General features: G+C 40.1%; 1 protein-coding gene across 6 annotated transcripts in view; it reads left to right on the forward strand.

The window, feature by feature from the left end:
- The window catches only part of rerea (arginine-glutamic acid dipeptide (RE) repeats a), a 153,408-nt gene that overhangs the window by 102,706 nt on the left and 28,799 nt on the right, over nt 1–21,903 (forward strand). For 4 of the 6 annotated variants that reach the window (XM_088082237.1, XM_042491197.2, XM_042491196.2 and 1 more), the window contains 7 exons: nt 1,014–1,119; nt 4,290–4,386; nt 6,498–6,602; nt 13,024–13,072; nt 14,512–14,636; nt 16,356–16,455; nt 17,631–17,729. In XM_088082237.1, coding sequence (XP_087938363.1) covers nt 1,014–1,119; nt 4,290–4,386; nt 6,498–6,602; nt 13,024–13,072; nt 14,512–14,636; nt 16,356–16,455; nt 17,631–17,729 — 681 coding nt within the window. Of the gene's footprint in view, nt 1–1,013; nt 1,120–4,289; nt 4,387–6,497; nt 6,603–9,221; nt 9,586–13,023; nt 13,073–14,511; nt 14,637–16,355; nt 16,456–17,630; nt 17,730–21,903 lie in introns of those variants that run through there. The other 2 variants (XM_042491200.2, XM_042491201.2) reach the window with 1 other exon arrangement.

Raw genomic sequence — 21,903 nt, forward strand, 5'->3', positions numbered from 1 at the left:
TTACTCTGACCTCATGTTCCTGCACACACACACACACACAGATACAGTTAAGAGCCTGGAAAGAGCGGATGTTAAACTGTCTGTCTTCGATTACCATAGATTTTCCTTTCTTCCATTTTTTCCATATGCTCATTCCTCCTTTGCTCCACGGGTGGCGTCAGTGGTGGTGCAGGTGTCTCAGCCGGCTCGTGCAGTGCAGCGTAGCCGAGTCCCTAATAAAGATGGCTGGGGCCAATAGGATTGTGTCGCAGTCCAGCACCCAGCCCCAGCGCTCTCTCTAATGTTCTTTCAAACCACTGTGACGGTCAGTCGGGCTTATGTGAAGGCACAATAAATATTTTATAACATGAAATGAAAACACTATTTTGCCCTTTTCATCTCTCACCTTAGAGCTGGCCTCAGTTTCTACCACCGCCCCCCCCACTTTTTCCCCCTCTCCTCTCTGGTTTTTCATTGACTGGCCCTGGAAAAGCTCTCTGCTCACCCCAGTGCTGCCACTTGCTGGTATTTTGAGGCATTACAAGCCTTTGCTGACTTGCACTTTAAAAAAAGGCCAGTGGGAGGCAGCACTTAAAGAGTATTAAGACCAAATCACTGTAAAGGGATACAGTGCCTGTTCATGAGCAAACTTTAAAAGCCCTAATAGTGTGTTAAGATCATTAAAGTATTGTCATTAAGTGAAGAGAAGACAGAGGATTGATTTGTTGGAGATCCATCCCCCCTCATGGTTCCTCTCTCTCCACACTTCCTCCAGCAATGGCCATCTCACTGTTTACTTTATTAAGGCTCTAAATGCTCTGCAATCCCTTTTTAATTGACTTGGTCTCTCTGCGTGCTTTTTGGCATCAGCCTGTGCGAGTCATAAACAGCGTGCCTGCACAGCTTCACTGTTTGCCAAGAGGCCAGTTTGTGACGTCGTAATCAAACAAAATGATGCCTGTTTATCTTAGTGTGGGATCTCTTTCTGTTTTTTTGTCTCCTGCTCATTCGCTCCGTGTCTCTCTATGTTTCAGAGTAAACGGGACCATCTGCTGATGAATGTGAAATGGTACTACCGCCAGTCAGAGGTGCCTGACTCTGTCTACCAGCACCTGGTGCAGGATCGCAACAATGAGAACGGTGAGGCTGCCTTTTGTTCACTGAAACACATCCCATATGTGCATGAATACAGTTAACACACACACACACACACACACACATAGAAAGTCAATATACTTATTCGCTCTGTAACACAATACTCTCACAATACTCAGTCTCTCTCCTTCTCACACACACACACACACACACACACACACACACACACACACACACACACACACACACACACACACCTGTCTCAGTTCTCCAGACTGTTGGGGGGGTTATAAGAGCTAGCTGTGAATTCCATTTCAAACAGAAACTAGAAGACAGTGTCCCAGGCAGCCAAGCCAATCCTGTGGCTCTGCTCTGTTCCCCCGGTAACGCTCCTTCAGGCCAGACAGCAGCGCTGTCAAGTGTTAATAACCCACAGTGTCATGTGGCCTTTGAGCACACACTCGCAACACCATAAGTGTCAGTGGGCTCATCACACTCTCGCACATACACATCAACAGGAACATACGCACTGTCACTGTGTTTTTAGCAGCTGAGGGTCAAACCGTGACGACAAGAAGGAAATGTCACAGAGGAAAATCTGAATCAACATTGACTCGTAAAAGTAGGAATAATAAGTTAATGAATAAATATTTGGATTTTATAAAATAGCCTATGTTGAACCAAAAACCATTATATCCAGGGTCCCCATGGTCATGGAAAACCTGGAAAAGTCATGGAATGTCACAATCACATTTCCCAGGCCTGGGAAAGTTGAGGAAATAGTAAAAATCATTGAAGGTTTTGGAAAAGTCATAGAATCTTGTTGTGCGTAATGACATCTTCCGTGGATAACCTTCCATGTAATGTAACATCAAAGAACATTTACATACTTTTCTTCATTTTCTCCTCACGCTCCGTCTCTCCCTTTATTTTTGCCAGCTCACTTCAGTTATGTTCTGAATAGAGTTTGAATGAAAAAAAAGTATTATGGGTTCTTGAAAAGTAATGAAATTTTGTCAGTGAAAATGTGTGGGCATGTATATTGTTGTTTTTTATTTTATTATCTTTTTTGGTTGTTTTTTTTTTTTTTTTTTAGCAAATTCCTAATTAATGTGGCCACCACATAGTTGTGTAAGTAAATCTCTAAACTGAGTTTGCCCTCAACAGGTTGGTTCAATTAATTAATTCACTGGTTACTAATATCCGTCATGAAAATTTGAGAGTAATATGTTCATAGAAATCCTTAAACATGTCTAGCATAACTTGAAATACTAAAAAGTTTTGAAAAATTATTTGGTAAAAAATGTTTTGGAGCCCTGCTTGAAAGTGTTTGATACTTTGCTGATATGGCAGAAAGCACTCGGTCGTCTTGCTATGATCAGTTTTTCAATGTACAGCAACTTGTGGTTAGATTTTGATTTTTTGTATTTGTTGTAAAGATGTACATTTTTGGTTGTCGTGCTCTTACAGATGAGTCAAAGAAAATATCGATACACTTTAGTACCGCTATACCATGTTTTGGGATTCCTTGTCAATTCTCTATCATTTTTTAATTGTTTACAATTTTATATTTTCTAAATTTGTTTACCTAAAAAATGCTGCAAGCACTTTTATTTGATTTTTTACTGATGTAGCATATGTTTATTCCTTTGCTCTGATTGGACAAAAAGTAGTGCTGTGATGATGGATATTAAGACTATGATTAACCCTTTTAAAACCTGAGCAAATTGGTTTTATATCTACTAAAAAAACAAAGGGCGGAGGCAATGAGAAACATCACATTACCCCAAAAATAGCAAGAAATTAGTGAATGGTTACAAGAAAATTAACTGACGATAAGCAAAAAAAAGTAAGAACAGAATTACACAGGAAATGAAAATTCCAAAAAAATTGTATAATTTTTTTCCTATAACATAATTTTAAATATATAATTAAAATGACAACACATATATATTTCTCTGGAAATCTTTCCCTAGTTTTTGATTATTTTTAATAGCCCCCACCCCTTTTTAAAAAAAAACAACTAACTTTCAGGTCATTTTTTTGTCACCTTTTACTAATTTCTTGCAATTTGTGGGACATTTCTTGCCAAGTTGGTCGTTGTCTTTTTCCCCACGTTTCTGAAAGAAATCAAACCAATTTGCACAGGTTTCAACGGGTTAAATAGCTTGTGAGAGACCAAGAAAACTGATGTCAAATCAAGTTTAAAAGGGTTAATACAATGCAAATCCCACTGTGTTGACTGCATAAAAAGTAAACTTTTGTACACATATTTAGGTGTTTTCTTTATTCTGTGTCAGTTGTCCTGAAATTAGATTGTAAAGAATCACAATATGTCAGCTTTCCTACAGTATTTACGGCAATACATCGCAATATGTTCAATCTTAACCCCTGTATCGTGATATAGATTGGATCAGCTTCTTGCCAAGACACAGCCCCACCCTCAGGAATGCAGCACTATAGAGTGACACACACACACACACACACACACTCACCTGTTGACACATCCTGTTGGCAGTTAGCTACCAGCTCCCTTATGGCCGAGCTCTCCTCAGTTTGCATCACAGATTACAGTCAACTCAAATCATCTACTGTGTAAAAACAGCTGTGTAACCAGAGAACATATGCACATGCAGTCACAGTTATTACTTAGTGGGATGTTATGCTGTTTTCCCTTTTCACAATAATCAAAGTGTCACCTGTGTCAGAGGGAAAGTTTAGTTTATATATGTCGTTATCAGCCAAACACACTGCGTGATGTTTCCTCCTGAAAGCGCAGCGCTCCTCTATCTGCAGTCTGTCCTTCCAGCAGGGACTCAGGATTATTAGAATTGATGTCACAAGGCCAGAGCGCAGTGGCCACAGCGCGCCACAACTCAGGTCATTTGTCAAAGACAAGTACCGGCCTTTCTTGGTGCTGCTGATGCGTCTTAACCCCCGAAAGGGTCATTTCACTTGAGAACTGAGCATTATGTCCTCTCCCCAGGGGACCGCACTTTATTGGCTTTATTGAATTATTGTGGCATAATATTGACCTCTGCAGAGGCACTTGTTACTTACGGAGAACTGTGATCAGGATTTTCATTAGTAAGATTAAATACCTGAGCTACTTTATCTCTGCTCCCTCTTTGTCATAGATGAATGAGTAGGGTTGTCCTCTGCATTACATATCATGCAGATATGTATTTATTTCAACTGTGTTTTTCTTCCTCCAGACTCTGGCCGGGAGCTGGTCATCACAGACCCGGTGGTCAGGAGTCGAGAACTCTTTATCTCTGACTACGTGGACACTTATCATGCTGCTGCTCTCAGGTAAACAAACACTCACACACACATCTGTATGTACACACACAAAGACTGGGAGCTTAATAGTCTCAGCTGTGGTAGAAAATAGAATCACCTCAAGGTCCACCTCTAAATATCCAGTAACATCACGACTGCTGCGATTGCAGTGCTTGTATCTGTAGCACAGGAGGACTCACCACTCTGCCTTTATTTGTGGTGTTTTGTTGCATTTGCGTGTCGAGTTAAATAAAAACTCCTTATTAAAGGGGGCTTTCATGTCAGAGACCTTGGCCCGGGTCTGAGTACACTTAACCCAAATGTCCAGTCTGTTAATATAGTGTAAACACTGTGTATCGTACTCAGGCACAGTATGCTGATCTGTTCTCAAGTCCACTTGAAATGTGGTCTCGAGTACGGTTCATGCGTACTGCAGTATAGTATACATCATCTGTGAACACCAACTATACAAGTATACCAAATATACACATAAGTGGACTGCTATATAACGCCATCACATCTGATGTGACGGCTGAGCAGCGGCGGCGGCGTGGAGACGGGGATAGTCTTTCTGAGGCACGGTATGAATCAATCGTACCTAATATAACAACGCTCTAACTGAGGTTTTATTTTTTGTCACCATATGGAAAACTCTTTTTATGGCACCTTGAGTCGTGATTTGGCTTTGGAGATTTGCTGCCAAGTTGGACATTAGTTAAAGTTATCCACATGGGTATAATTCTATTTCATAAAAAGGATATTTTGTGCTATAATGCAAACATTTAATCTTGTAAGCTAAATACTTTTTGTATATGCAAACAAACTAATGACAAACACCATCTGTGTTTTAATAGAATCACCACTATCGCAAAATACTGGCCTGCTGTGATCCAGATAAGGAGACAAAAGAATGACTCCTCATTACAATGTACCATGTTTATCCAGATGTAAATGTTTTTCCAAACCTTGGCAACATAATAGTAATAGTTCTACATTACTTCTGTCATAAGCTGACTTTGAAAGAAATCACAGTGATAGTTGTATTAATTTAAAATGATATACCATGCTTTACTGCTGTGAGCAGGTGCTGCAGAAATAGTCCAGATGTGTAAAGATGCAAAGCTATAAATGAGACCGCATGCCTCAAGCTGTCTCGCATTAAAACGCTGATTGAAATGGCTGTGCTTCGACTCTCTCACACACACACACACACACACACACACACACACACACACACACACACACACACACACACACACACACACACACACACACACACACACACACACACCTGTCAGAACATGAGCCTCCAGAGTCAACTGATGGCACTCACTCTCTCTGTGCATGATGGAGAAGGGAATACAGGCTTAATCATCTTGGTCTGAAATGAGAAATTCTGTGTTCCTCTTCATCCATTCCTGTCTCACCACCCCTCCCACCTCTCTCACTTCCCCTTTTCTTTAACCAAAACCATCTGTGAGCAGCACGGCAGCGGGCAGTCAAAGCCATGTCTCCCAGAAACCACTGATTTCAGGGCAAATTAGCGGCAACCTCTCCTCCACAGAGCACCCTTTGATTTGACTTATTTTCCAGGCTTTAGATAAACGCGAGGGAATTCCAGTGGGATGTTGTAATGCTGCGGCTCTCCGAAGACAGCCCTCCTTAGCACCCTTTAATCTTTTCAGGGGGAGGAAGATACTGCTTCTCTGCAAGGCAGCCCGGCTTCATATGCCTGTGATATCTGTTTTTCAGATAGAGCCAGACACCAGGGGTGCTGGAAACAGGAAATGGTTTATGGTCAGAGGCTCGGCTCATAGGAAGGGTCATCGTGTTGGGAGGGAGACGCACAGGTTGAATTCCTGTCCAAATCTCTGTAGCGTCTGTCTCCCACGCCTCAGCTGCAGCAGACGAGGCAGGACTGACATGTTCAGCTGGTGTTTATAGGTTCAGTAGCCAGAGCGTGATGTCTCACCGCAGAGTCAGCAGGCACTGACAGGCTCCACATACCTGCTGCTGTATTTGTCACCTCCAATAGACGAGCACCCCAAGAGCTTCTAATTAGGGCCACGTCTGCTCCTGCTAGGGCATCACTTTGTCATGTGGTTGTTTTTGTCTAATAAAGCCTGTCTTCTCTCTCACAGGGGGAAATGCAACATTTCCCATTTCTCCGACATTTTTGCTGCCAGGGAGTTCAAAGCCCGCATCGACTCCTTTTTCTATATCCTCGGATATAACCCAGAGACCAGGTGAGGAGCTTTCTGTCCGCTCTGTTCCATTGACACAGTTCCCTTTTTAGTCCTCCCGCGGGACACAAACGCAGGTTCATCTCTCTGCAACTCTGACGCATGACTATGATCTTCATGAATCAATCATCTTTTTGGTCTGTAAAATGTGAATGTCAAATATAGTGAAAATTTCTAAAGCCCATGATTATGTCTTCAAAATTCCTTGTTTTTCCTGATATACACTACAAAACTCCAAATACTCAGTTTATTATCACATAATACAAAGAAAAGCAGCTCACAATTGAAATATTTAGAATTTCCATGTTACTATGTCAATAATGACATAATAACGTATTCTTCGGTTAAATAAAAATAGTTATTGTCTTGTGTTAAATTTCTTAAATCTTTCTTTAATTTATAAATGTAATTCATAGTGCTGTTAGATTGCCAAAATTAAACTTTCTGTTGTGGGCATACGATGTGGTAAGTCTCGCCCTGTCTACAACTGTACAGAAATGCTGGGTTTGAAGGGAATCAATGATGCCAAAAAATAAAGGAACTATCATACTGTGTATAGCCCTAGATTCAAATAATTAATTGATTATCAAAATAGAATAACCACAGAATATTAATTTTCTCTCCATTTTATTGGCTAATGTTGCAACTATAAAGTACATGGGTAGGTTTATTAAATTTTATTTTGCAATAAAAAATGACAGCCTTTATTTATCACTGAACAATATAAAATGATATGAGATAAGATGGTATTAAGTAATATCACACTAATTACCCTATAATAAATCTCGTAGGAGTAAATAGTGTTTGGTGGCTCCAGTGGACAACTTAAAATTTCTATAAAGTTATTTAGATCAAGCTTTAAGGTACAAAAAATTATTGGCATATTTGCTTTTCTCGTTACCACTCAGGAGCAGAATAAATACTGTTAATATAATAATAATATAAAACAGGAGATGAGCAAGTCTTTTTTCTTAGTTTCATAACACATGAGCTTCCTGCTTTTTGGCTTTGGTTACTAAGTGTTTTGTCTAATGATGCTTTCTGCTCATTAATGCTGTCAATTTTATCAGTGCACAAAGAATGGTCCTAATGTGATGTAATTATGGGGAATGAACCCCCCATGGTTTTATAATTGTCCGGGCGTTTGTCGATATTTGTCAAGTTGCATGTCGAGTTTTAATTACTGATCCTTTATGTTAACATTAAGATTCAAATGGAGAAAACTTCAAGAAGCTCATTAATGGTATTTTAAGTTTTGTATCAGGATGAGACTTTTTAACATGCCACAATAGGAAAAACAAAGTTGTGAAGGATAAAATCAAAGATGGCTAGATTCCATTTAGCTTCTTCAGGTTTAGGTTTGTGGTATTGTGCACGCCGGCTCACTGTCGCCGCTTACTGAGAAGGAAGCCATCATTAATTTTATTCATAACTTGTGTGCTTCTGCTATGAAAAGTAAAAATGTCCGCTTTGAAAACACCTAACCTTTCATATTTATATACTTCATTTGTTTCCTCATAGTGGCATTGTTGATTATTACTCATTATTATCATCAGTGATAGTATAATAATAACAATAAATCATGAGAATAATGATTTAGTTTAGGGTTATCAGTGCAATTTAATATGATTGAAGTGCTATAGTTTTATACCATATTCTGTGTATTTTAATTACACTGACAATTATAACATCGCCCCCCAGTTGAGTGCTGATGTGTGCAAAAATGAACTTTCGATTTATAGTAGATGTTTTTTTAATTTGTCTTTATAAGACCTGCTCTGTTGCATTGTGAAATGGAAAAACCGCTTTGTTTGTAATAAGTGTCGTGAACTCTAAAGACAGACAGATAGGGATTGTTCATGCCAGCAGATTTTTTGTTTAAATGCAGAAGTAAAGTGTATGGTAAACATCAAGACATAGGTTTTTTTTCTTAATTTAGATATTTTAACATTTCAACATCTAATTTATATCTTACTATTTACCTTTGTATCATTTATGTTTTATATATAATTATAGGAATGAGCAATACGTCCATATTAGGCTATATTACTACAGTGATATTAGACTGAATAGATATTATGACTTTTCCTGGTTTTAAATGCAGCATTTCAGTAAAATGATAGAATTTTCAAAATTTACCAGTTTGTTATTGTTTGCCTTTACACATGTTGTCATTATATTCACATTACTGATGATTATTTATTAAAAATCTCATTGTGTGAATATTTTGTGAAAGCACCTATAGTCAACACAACAATATTGCCACAATATTAATATTGAGGTATTTGGTTAAAAATGTCATGATATTTGATTTTTCTCCATATTGTCCAGCTTCATTATACAGTAACTGCCACTTTATACTTAAATAAGAAAAATATGCAGGGCATGTTGGTTGCATAATTGTGAATTAATTTGGGTGCTCGAGCAAATTTGGTGATTGTCATTATCCACTGTTGGTGATTGGAGTGTCTCACGTGTTGCAGTGACAGCTGTCCCTGTTATTGGCACAGGGTTGCCAGTTGGGAACCCCCTCGTTCAGGGCCCTGTTCAGTCTCAGTCTTCCGCTCCCTCCCTCCCTCCTGCGCTCCGCTCGTTTGGTATTCTGAGCGGGCTGTCTGCAGCCTTGCAATTTCACTCTTGTTTATTATGGCGCAGACATACGAGGAGAGATGAATTCCGTATCCTGCATGCGTGTCTGCCTGCCTCCGTGTGTGTCTGTGCGTGTGTGTGCTTGTGTGAGGTCGCAGCACATGCTCAGTAGTGTCTATAGAGGAGCGAGGCGAGCTCGCGACGCTGTACGTGCAGGCTGAGGTCACAGCACAAGCTCAGTGAATACCTCTCCGGAGCGAATGCGTGGTTCTCCATTTTGAGCACCTAGAAATAGGTGGGAGAGGGGAGTTAATTCCAACGAGCATTATACACACAGTGTCACCACCCAACCTTAGGGCTCGATGTCAGAAATGGACGATTTGTTCAGTCCCCGGAGGTAGGTGTGCGCTCATCTTCTCGTGCTTTCTCGTGCCGTTATTAGTTGCTGCGCGAGTGTTGTCTTATTTTCACGAGTCGCATTCCAACTGTGTGATGTTTGCGAGCTGCCCGCATCACTGTCATTGTGTTAACCGGCTGTGTTTGTGTCGGGGAGGAAGAAAGCGAGTGTGCACATTGTGTCAGAAGCAGGAGAATTGAATGCTGTTGAACACAGAGGCTGTCATTGCAGAGCGCATACCGTTACGCGTTTGCGCTACCGTAAGGGTAAGCACCGCTGGATCACACCTTTATTAACATGTTTCCAACAAAATCCCAATAAATGCATAGTGTTTGCGATGAATCTGCGAGCACACGGTTTAGAAATGTGCACCCGGTGTGCTTTTATGACGGTTATAAGGACCGGAGCGGCTACCCTGGCTCCATTTTGCAGCTCCTGTTTACTATCGAGACGACATGGCGTATGGAGCAATGCTGCTCTGCACACAAAGCTCAGCCGGCTCTGCTCACCTCCTGCGACCAGCTGCGATGTGTGCACGTTGCTTGTCCTGGCACTTAAATACCATCAACTTGGGTCTGTTTTTGCTGTGCTGCAATTATGTCAGTGTGCCACAGACTCGCGCCGTGATTGGCTGAAATTGATGGAGGGGGGCGGGGCTATCCTTGATTGCACACACACAAAGTTGACCAGACTGTCACGTTGTTGTTGTTTGGGTTTAATAAGTAAGCCTGTAATTATTTGGCAAGACTGTGTGGTAATGCGGAGATAGATCTGAGCTTGCTGTGTGGAACAACTGGGCATGTTTTACACTATTTATTGTGCTAGGCAACAGGCTTTGTGCAGATTATTGGAGGGAATAAAAGAACCATTATTACAGGAAGTCAGTATTATAACTAAGAACTTCGAGACAATGCTTGTTTGTCTTTCTTATCTACATTAAGAGACAGATAATTAAATGACAAGCTTAGGAGTCTTTTTCCAGATTTCCAGAAATTAAACTTTAAACATGGCTATTGTTTGCTGGAGATGTTAATATTACTGGCATGGCCCTAGTTTTATCACATATTTGTCAGTACTTTGCTCCAAAGGCTGTTTCTGTTCAGCTGTACCTGCAGCCTTTATGGAAACTCCTGAGAGCCTCCTGCTGCGAGACATCTGTATTCTGCCTCCTCTCTCAGGACCTGAGCAGCATTCCATCTGAATGTCGAGCGTCTGCTCTCAGGATTTGCTTGAGAGTAAAACATGGATGTCTTAAGACGTCGTTCTGGTTCTGGTGCACAGGTCCTCATTTGTCATCCTTACAGCTTCCTGCCAAACGGACCTGGCCGACTGCACATTGTCAGGAACACGTTTGCAGAACTTTTTCTCTGCAGGAACACAAATCAGATAAACAATCATTTTGTTTGTAGCCTGCACGCAGACATTCTCTTAATTCACCCATTCAGCACTGTGAAATAGCAATTTTAGTTGTCTTAGATTTGTCTTCAGCCTTTGACACAATTGAGCACGCTATTCTTATTAAAGCAAATTAATGGGTAGCATTTAACTGGTTTTCTTCTCATTAGGCCAACCGTAAGTTCCTGGTGTCCACTGATGATGAGGTATCCACCTGTGCCCCTTTAACCTGTGGGGTGCCTCAGGGATCAATTCTTGGACCCATTTTATTTTTATTATATAGGGCACTTAATCTGTCAATTTGGTTGTGTGTTTTATCATTGCTGACGCTGAACCTATGTTTTGAAAGCGGCTATAAATAAAATTTTACTTACTTATACACTTACTTATTTGGAGATAGAAAGTACAGTATATCTGCATGTAAGTGTATGCTATGGGCAGGGTTGTAATGATTTGAGACTTCCACTGTTCTCCATTTTGAGCACCTTTGTCAATGTAAAATTATTATTATTATTATCAGTTTAAATGACTCTAAAAGGAATGAAAATGAAAGTTTTTTTAAATCAGCAAACATTTTATTATTGTAATTGAAACCATTTTCAAAATAAATGTATGTTTATTTATGTAAAGTCTCCCTTTTGACAATAACTAACTTCTCAGATTCTCTGTCCAGCTGCATTATTTTCAATACTATAGATAAGCAAATGTCAAGGCATGTGCTATGATAAGCATCAGTTTTCACACTGTGGTATACTTGAAACTGTTATATCGCTGCAACACTAGCTGTGAGACAGTATGTTTGTAAAAAAAAAAAAAAAAAGGCAGGAGAATGTATTTCTTTGTTTCAAGCTTTATTCATAACTTTGAGTGAAATAATGGCACAATAACGGCCTAAAGTAGGATTTTGATGTTCTAAAACTGTTATGAAACCTTTCAGATGTAATCTGAAGTGCTAATGATGCAGGAAACATATATTCTGTCTTTATCAACACTATGCATCGCTGCGGGTTTTCGCACTATGCCAAATTCTGATTGCTTTATGTTTAGTTTGCCGAGAACGTGTGCAACAAAATGAAAGTATTTCGACATGTTTCTGGAGCAGCACAGCGTCCTGGCAGGCCCGGGGTCATTTACTGCAGCGTTTTTGGCCTGTGGTGATATCGCGTGTGCCAGTGCTTCTGTCAGCCATAGTTCATAACAGTATGGATTACTCCTCTAATCGCTCTCTCCTGCCTTGAGAGGAGGCGGAGGTCTGTTTTAGAAGGGGAAATGGGGAGTTGGGTCAAATATGTGCCGTCATAGTGTTTTGTGGTTGGACGACTGTAAAGAGACCAGAGGGCTGCGGCCTCTCAGGTTTCTGCTGGGTCTCCATGATGGAGTGCGAGCTTCTCTGGGTGCAAATCACGCTGACAGATTCTGGGCCGCCCCGCTCGACTGTATGAAAATTGGCGCTGTTACCTAGGCAACGGAGGGAAAGGCTTTTCAAAAGGAACATCTTGTCATTTTCTTTAATCCACTGCAGCTGGAGATTCGGAACACTATTATTAAATTGCAGTTGCTATGACTACCAACATTTGTACCAGCAGCCGTTTTTCAGAGGCGCTCGCCCTGCATATCCAGAGCCAGCTCCCCCCACCTCCTCCTCCTTTTAGGGGATTCTGTTTTATTGCTGCATCCACAATATCAGGCCTGTAAATGTGCTCTGCTCAGCTCGTCGTGCAGGAGCAGTCGACCAGGAATATTCTTCTGAAATCTTTATTTGCTTTTCAGAATAAAACATTGTGTGCTTTTCTCACATGCCTGTAAAGACGTCCGCAATAGAAAATACAGTCCTTGTTCCCTCGCACTGTGTTTGATCTCGTCAATTTCATGTTTTCTGACATTTTCTTTTGAATTCTTCAGTCAGTCATGATACCCAGTTGTGACTTTGTGCAGTTGTTTAGCTGATTCAAAAGGCACAATGCTGCCTGATTTCTTTCAGCTAGCATTGAAATATTGCCAAGTAAATATTTGTTTCAATCTGCTCTCTTTGTCTCTTTGCAGGCGACTAAACAGCACACAAGGGGAAATCCGAGTGGGACCCAGTCACCAAGTAAGTCATCGTACAGCACACATCAACCAGCTGTTCAGATTTCTATGATGTTGTTAAAAGTTTTTTTGCCGCGTTGTGTGTGGATTTTATTATCACACAATAAGCTAAAATAGGGCAACTCTTCTCTTACATCATAGATGCCATTTAGTCTGATTCACAGCATTGTTTCTCATTTAAGATGTAGTATCGTTTTAACACTTGACCACAATTGTGCAGCGCTGTTCTCACAAGACATTTAATACTTTCAAATGCATTACAACTAAAACTTTCAATTCAAATGTTAAAACAAAAAATACAAGAGCAGTTTTATTAGGTAGTGATGATGCAAGTGGACAACGTGCCGCTTTTACGAAATTAGACATGCAATCTACATATAAGTTTGTGATTATGATTTACAGTAATGTTTGCATCTGCCAGCAGAGCTGTTGTGAAACTGTGATGTACTTGTGCTTGTACAAACCAAGCAGCAACCTCCAGGGCTGAAAAATGAAGACAACACCAAGTGCTGAAAACTGCAGTTTCTTTAATGTCCACATGAGGCTGGCTCCAGAAGCCATTCAGTCCCCACAGACCTCTATGTTAAAATGCCCTTTTCAGCAGAAATAAACATGTTTACCTCCTGTTAAAAAAACGGCTTTGGTCTTTATAGCTAATTTCCTCGTTCATAACAACAGTATAGGTGCTTAATTAAGGGCGGCAACAGGCTGTCAGCTAATAATGTCATCAGCTTCTCAGTCAGATCCAACCCTCGCTCCCTTACAGCACTAGCCTCTCGCCCAGTCATGGTCACTTCTGGCTCCAAAAAACCAAGATGGTGACGGCCAAAATGCAGAGCTTGAGGCTGCATAATGGGCGTCCACAAAACTAAATCCATTATTTATACAGTTTATGGTACACACATGCTTACGTTTAGATCATGGCCTGTATAAAAAATAATGGAGCCCCTGTCACGTCACTCAGTGAAGCCTTAACTTTGGCATTTTAGCAGTCCGGATTTATTGGAGCCACGAGTGACCTTGTTTGGATAAAAATGTTTTTTGTAACCAGGCTGTAAAAGTGTTTATTTCTGCTGTAAAGTTTGGCATTTTAACATGGGCATCTATGAGTATGACTATGTATTGACTTGCTTTTGGAGCCAGCCTCATGTGGCTATTCAAGGAACTGCAGTTTTTGGCGGGGTCAGTTGTGTCAGATGTATCAGAAAGTTATTTGGGATTCCACTTAATTCAAGGAGGATCTGCTCGTTGTCATATAAAAATAGAAAGTCATCTGTAGTTCTGTGTTGTGTTTAGATACTGAATAATTGTCCCTGCTGCCTGCAGCCAGCCTCTCAGTGAAAAGTTGATGACAGGGGGCTGAAAGCTGATATTTTTTTGAGCTTGCCTGCTATTTGTAGTGTGACACCATCTGTCCCTTTCCGTCTCCCTGGACCTAATTAGGCCAAGCTCCCCGAGCTGCAGCCTTTCCCCTCTCCTGGTGGCCAGGCCGTGACCGAGAATGAGGAGCTGGTCTGGATGCCAGGGGTCAATGACTGTGATCTTCTCATGTACCTCAGAGCCGCAAGGTGAGCCCAGAGAAACACACAAGTTCAGCCCACGGAGGGGCTGCAAGGTCTGACCTACTAAGTTAAAGGGAAAACTATCATCAGGGAGGTCAAAGTTCTTTTAAAAATATGTAACCCCTAACTGCCCATTGCCCTCACTGTATTGATCTGAATGTAGTTGCATGAATTCAGCACAAAATACACTATAACCCTTTCTCTGCAGTCAGGATCAGTCAAACTAAATGTCTGTAAATGTTTGTAGTCTCAAGAGTGGCATATTAATGCTACTTATCAATGTTACACTTCATCAGGTGTCATGGGACAAACTAATCCATCATTCATCAGTGTTCCCTGAGATGTTGTTGCAGTGAAAGTGATACATGTTAACAGGTTTCTGTGTTATGTTGTAGTTGGGGGCCACAGTGTAATTAATCACAATCTGTCACTGTGACAGACAGTGTTCTGGAAATCCCATCAAAGTCTATATTTATCCATCGTATTTGTTTTCAAGCTTATTAGCTTTACACAGACTCATACTGTGTTACATTTATGTAGATATGCTTTGCATCACGTGCTCTAAGTAACAGCTGCACTTTAAAAAAGTTTGTTTTTTTCCTGGAATGAGCAGGTTATAGCAAATGTGCTTGTTTCAAGGACACCAAAACAGTGTATTGCCTGCAGTGTAGCAAAGATGGTTACTAATATATGCCTCTAGCATGCCGCATCAGAAGTTCATGCGAAATACAATTTACTGCAGTGTGAAAAAGGAGAAAAGAGCAGTTATTATCGTAACTTCACATGCTATTTTTTTCTTGATTTATTTGATTAATCATTTGATCTATGAAACATCAGAAAACTGACTGTATCCAAGAGCTCAAGGTAATGTCATGAAATGTTTTGTTTTGTCTGACAACAGTCCAAAAGCCCAAATTATTCAATTTACTGTAATGTATTAGACACGGAAAAGCAGTATATTCTCACATTTAAGAATCTGAAAGCATCAAATATTTTTTGTCATTTTTACAAAAAAGAAACTTAAAATATCAATCAATTATCAAAATAGTTGCCAATTAATTTTAATGGATGCTCAAATAATAGATTAATTTTGCATCTCTACTACATTTCATGCTTATAAAGTACACGTTTGCTTGTTTTCCAATATTTGCTTTATTTGCACTGTCAGCAATAGTTTGATATCTATATGTATTAAAAAATGCCATCTGTAATTACTTGTCAGTGTTTTGAAAGTTTGGTAAATGAAATAGAGCTGCAAATTGTAGATTTTTTTTTATCGACATCAACGACATTGCAATAAACATCTTTAAACACTTCAGTATTGTACTCAGGGATTTGGGGGGGGGGTTGTTAGTGGATAAAGAATATTAGTAGAAAACTGCACTTTAAATTGCGACTATCATTCTTTTTAGTGTTGGAGCCTTTTGTGTTAAATTCAGTTTTCAGTAAAACAATGCTTTTATTTATTTATTTGATTCAAAAAGCAATATACTGAAAGCAGCAGAAAGCCAGAACTGAGTGCACTTTAATATGTATTTATTTATCGCATTATTGTTATCCCAATATTCAACGTTTACACATATCGCACATTTTACTCATATCTGGCAGCCCTACTGTTAGACTTTTCTCTTATTACCATCAAAGCCATTAAAGTCAGGAATGCAGTTGTGTAAGCAGGTGTCTGTGGCTGTTTTAGTGTTGATTTCATGTGTGTTTTGCCCACAGGAGCATGGCTGCCTTTGCAGGGATGTGCGACGGAGGCTCAACAGAAGATGGGTGTTTAGCTGCCTCTCGAGATGACACTACATTAAACGCACTTAACACTGTAAGTAACTATGCAACAAGTCTAACACGAGAAACCAAGTGCACTCTATTGAAAACAAACCTGAAATGTTTTGTTTAAATTACAGGGTGTTATTTTTCTATGAGGCAGCTGTGCAGTGATGGGCAATGATAAGGCCCCGGAGCCAGTAGAGTAGCCCCCTGTAGTAAACCCAGCCTCAGAGGCTTACAATACATTAGGCGTAATGAGAGATTTGTCTGTCACATTGACAATGAATACCGAGGAATCAAGCACAAGAAAGAGATTAGAATCATCATAAACAGGGCATTTATATTCCGACTCTATAAACTGGAAAATTAACATAGCGGGCAGGTCATTGTCTCTCGACCTTCCTCGCTATTTGCAATTCCAATGAGTAATGCTTGTTTATTCTGAGAGGAAGAGCTCCAGCGCTGCCTGTTTCACCCAACTGAATATTACACAGGGCTTAAAGCTGCTCTGCGATTGCCTTTGTCACTGCGTTGTTTATTTCCAGGCTTGTTGTTGGATCTTAGCACAGCATTCCCTCTGACGCTGTAAGATCGCCAGTAAAAGGTTCAGGCCACTCCTTGATATAAAGTCTGTTTGTAAAACAAATCAGCTCCATAAAATGTGTCAGTGCTGCACAAAATGTCCCTTTGTGTCGCTGCAAAGAAAGTTGGCAGCTTTGCAAATGTTCTTTTAAAAAAAAAATACATTCATCAGGGTTCCCACGGTCATGGAATTTCACAATCACATTTTACAGGCCTGGAAAAGTCATGGAATTAGACAAGATCCTTGAAACTTTGGGAAAAGCCTTTTTTTTTTTTTTATAATTAAATTCAGTCACAACAATCTTCAGTGGATACCCTTCCGATGTAATGTAACGGAGTGGCAAATTAATACTCTGTAGCTCTAATATGCAACGATGTGTGACAGCGTTTTGTTGACCGTCCCCTATGTTTAGTTGTTTTTGCTCTGCTTTCGTCTCTCCCTTCCTGTTTGCCTAGCAGCTGAAATTATATTTGCAAAGAGTTTCCATCTGTTTGAATTGTATATGTTTGAAAAACACCGGGCTAGTTGAGCAAGAAAAAGAATTTTTTCGTGGGAATTTTTCCTGTGAAAATGTGTGCGGATACAGATTCATGCACCGGTTTATAATCAGAATGATAAGCCGATATTTCTGTTGTGATCCTCAGCTTCACGAGAGCAGCTACGATGCAGGAAAAGCTCTCCAGCGTCTGGTGAAGAAGCCTGTACCCAAACTGATAGAGAAGTGCTGGTCTGAGGATGAAGTGGTAAGAGAACAGCGCTTTTATTTGAAAATGCAGCAAATGAATACTTCACCCCACAAAAATGAGCATTTGTATATCAATTAGTCATGCCGTGTTACCTTGAATTTGTGAAGAAACTTTCATTTTCTCGCATGCCTCTGTGGAAAACTGCAAACATATTGATTTGATTGATTACAGACCACATTTAACAACAGCAAAACTATATCAAAACATTAGTTTATAAACTCTCACACAACTCATGCAGTATATTATAGTCTCATTTAAACAGCCTTATGCTCAGTACTCCCCAAACTCATGCATTTTTGCTGTAAAACCTTAGCATTAGAGTCTAGTTTTGACGAGAGCAAAGATTAAATTGTCATTTTTTGGGAAGAAATATTTCTTTAACAAAGACAGCATGCTTAAAAATATTTTAAGTACATGTTAGCACGCACAGCTAATGGTTATCTATGGTTTTCTTGATATTGGTATGTCTTGTGTGGGTACCTGCTGTGTGTCAGAGCCTCGCTTGTGTCTTTAGAGGGAGCTGTTGAGAGTTAAAACAGGACTCTTGGCCCCGTCTCACAAGACATCAGTAAAAAAAAAAAACACTCGTCAGTTTCCAGCTCCTCCAAGGCCCAAGAGCAGCTGCATCCTGTTTATCACCCACAGAATAAATCTTGAGAGTGGAAGTCTGGAAAGGGGAAAAAGATTGAGGGCTGGTAATGTTAGCCTCCATTTGAATTTCGATGTGAATTTCACCACAGCTGTTGAAGGGCTGGAATCAGAAAATGGCAGCCTGTCTCTCTGATCAAACAGCACATCATGAACGGGCAGGAGAGGAGGGAGGAATGAAAGTGCTGGATAACGCCGTGTCAAAACGAGTGAGAGCTGCAGCTTTGGCCTTGATGCTTTATGACGCGCTGCACTACATGTTTGTACACACGCTCCTTTTAAAGATACGACTCCTGACAGATCTCACTGAAGATCTTAGAAAAACACTTAAATTCTTCAGTGTTGGTTTTCCTCCTCCGCTGAGAATCATCTTTTTTCCCCCGCTTTGATATTGTTTGGTAATGCTGAAGCTTCGCAGTCGTTTTTGTTGAGCTTTGAATCCAGCAGCTCGGATCCAGTGGAAGTAAATGGGTGTATTTGTCTCGTAATTGAACGTGATGGGTACATTTGAATAAAGCCAGGGCTCACGGCATGACCACGGCGAATCACAACAAATTAAGTCAGCCATCCTTTTGTGGACTGGTTATGAGTTCGCCTTTATTTATGCATGCTTGCTGGCGCCAAGCTCAACTGCTGTGCGAAGATGATCAGAGCGGGGGCCGGGCATGTTGATGGGAAGCTTTATTGCCATGCTCCACCACAGCAGGTCTACCACAGACCTCTTGTCAAAAAAGCACAGTAGGGGCTCGACAGTTGGAGCTGTAAATAACTTGATTCAGAAAATAAAATGATCACTTCAGTTATTCACTTTTTTTTATTATTAATCAAAGAGGAAATATGCTCTACAGTGTTATTTATCTGGAATGATACGAACAAATATATTCTTAAAATCGGAGCGATGCTATAAATATGTGGAAGTTTGATAACAACATATAGACCGTTTATTTTCTTTAACATAAAAGTATAATATAAACGCTCAGTCTAGACAGGGATCCCTTACATTTGTTTTGTGATAGAATTTACACCAAAATACATACTGAGCAGGACATTTTCCAGTATAGAAAATAGAAAAGTTCATGCTTTCAAGCTGCCTTTCGAAACAATTCTTTTATTTCCGGCAAATGTGCAGCAGTATGTTTCAAAAGATACAATGTAATTATGAGGATTATTGCGTTTCTAATACAAAAACAGCCACAAGTATTTAAAGCCGATTATTCATAACTAGACTTTAGGTGGTATGAACTTTTTTTTAGGTTACAACACAATAAAGTAGGAAATAATGTTGATAAACACAATTTCCTTGAATTTCCTTTGTCTCTGCTATACGCTATTTAAATAAACTTGCCCAATACAGGAAAGAAAGAAACCATTTAACTGCCTACTTTTGGTAAGGTTTGATGTTTTTATTTGAGCCGATTCTGGAAAACTTGCGGCCTCACTGACTGGATAAGAAAAGTCGGCACACAATGAAGGTGTAAAACAGTCAATAAAACAGGTTTATCATGACTTGTTAATGATATCAACCCTGAAAGATCCTTTTATCATACAGTCATAAATCTGCACACAAATTATTCGGCTCATTGTTCTGGTAGTTTGAGAGATTAGTCTCAACACACACACACACACACACACACACACACAAACAGACAGGACCAAATGCACAATCCCCTCCAGGCTTGCCAACTTTTTTAAAACTATGTAACTTAATGACCTCAAATCTAGTTTGGCAATTCTGTACTGCAGTTTCTTGTTTCTTATCGGCTGATACACACGCCAATATTGATATATTGGTCCTGCCGTATACTACAAAGGACTGCTCGGTTATGGCTGAAATCAAAATCACCATTATTTTGGTCAATATTGAGATTACGATTATTTAAAACAATTTCTCATTGACTTTGGAAGATGCCTTTATTTAATTTTAAAAAAAAAGTCTTTTGACTGTGGATTTTCTTGAGCTTTAAATATAATTTGACTAAAAAGCAGGCTCAAGTTAAACATACCACAGCCTGGTTGAGAGCTAGTTTGAGCTTTTACGAAAGGGCGAAAGCACACAGCTTTGAAGGAAAGGGGAACGACTAAACAGGTGCATCACGGCGAAACAGAATGTGGCACAATAATCGTTTAATTGTGATTTTCTTGTTTTCATAGTCTTTGGAAGCCAAAATCATAATTGAAAATACAAATCAAGTGACTACCCAGCCCTAAAACCACAGTATAGTAAATGTATTCAAATTATATATAAATCAGCTAATTCATGTGATGGCTAAATGTCATGTTTTTTTTTAAAAAAAAAAGCTAACAGTGAATTACCGAAATGTGTTCCACTGTTTTATTATGTCAAATGAAACTCTAAAATGAAAAACAAAAATCTGTACAACTCACTAAGAAACAATGTTTGCATGCAATTTTGACAACGGAATATTATAAAAGATAAAATGCTATTGTTAAAAATTCCACTGGAAGACAATGACATTGAATCATTACCCAGCCCTGCATCCTCAGCCCGTTTAATTAATGCCGTAATATTTCTGTAACCTAGGTCATGGCGACTTCATCCCCACTTTCACAGAGGAGTTTCATCATGTTCAGACAGCATTATGTAACTGAAGTGTGGGAGCTGTCAGGGAGTCCAGTACACTCTGTCAGCCATGTTCAGTGGCGGGTGTGTTTTGTGTCTGCGGGTGGAGGGGCTCAGCAGGCCATTAGTGCTCCACCTGCCCCACAGTGTCCGCAGCCTGGAGAAGCAGCAGCTTGACTCTGGCCAGCCAAGGACACGGCTCCTGGTGATCCGATCACCAGTTGTGCCTTTTCAGCCCTGCAGCCTTGAGGGACAGGTGTAAATGCAGCTCCAACCTTGACACACTCACAGAAAGCAGCCCCGCTGCTCTTCATTTATTTATCACCCCTTCCCTCTGCCTCTCTCTCCCCTCTCATCCCCTGCAGGACTAGCTTCGTTATTCCTGCCTGCTCTTTTTTCACTCCACCCCTGCATTCTTTTAGAGATGTGAATAAAAGTGACAGCGGGGGCTGCTGAAATGACAGAATCCGCCTGTCTGCAGGGTCACTTGTCACCCTCCCCTCCCCCTTTTGACTTCTCTTGCCCCTCCACCCCACCTCTCCTCTCTCTGTCTGCAGCTGCTGCCACATAATCCTAAACCTCGTCTCTTCTCTAACTCTAGAAAAATATTTATAATTTCTCCCCACACACCTCCCACAGAAAGATAAAACCGCTGCCATCATTTGTAAGCCGTTTCATTACTGCGACGGAGGAAGCGACAACACTGTGAAGGGGAGTGTTTGTTTCATTTTTATTGTCCTCTCTCAGGCACAGAAAATAATTTCACCTCAGTAAGATGTGTTGCAGTCAACCCCTGAATGATCTTTCACTGTGAAATTATTAGTACAGCTTTCAGAAATTGAAAATCCATCACCTTGATGTGAGCACCACTCAAACCATTTTCATGCATCAGTAAGGTGATAACTATAGGTTATACCAAAGAAAAATCTCAAATAAATTAAA

Source organism: Plectropomus leopardus, chromosome 9 (assembly GCF_026936395.1).
Source record: "Plectropomus leopardus strain MGB_pleo_1.0 chromosome 9, ASM2693639v1, whole genome shotgun sequence".
In the NCBI taxonomy this organism is placed as follows: Eukaryota; Metazoa; Chordata; class Actinopteri; order Perciformes; family Serranidae; genus Plectropomus; species Plectropomus leopardus.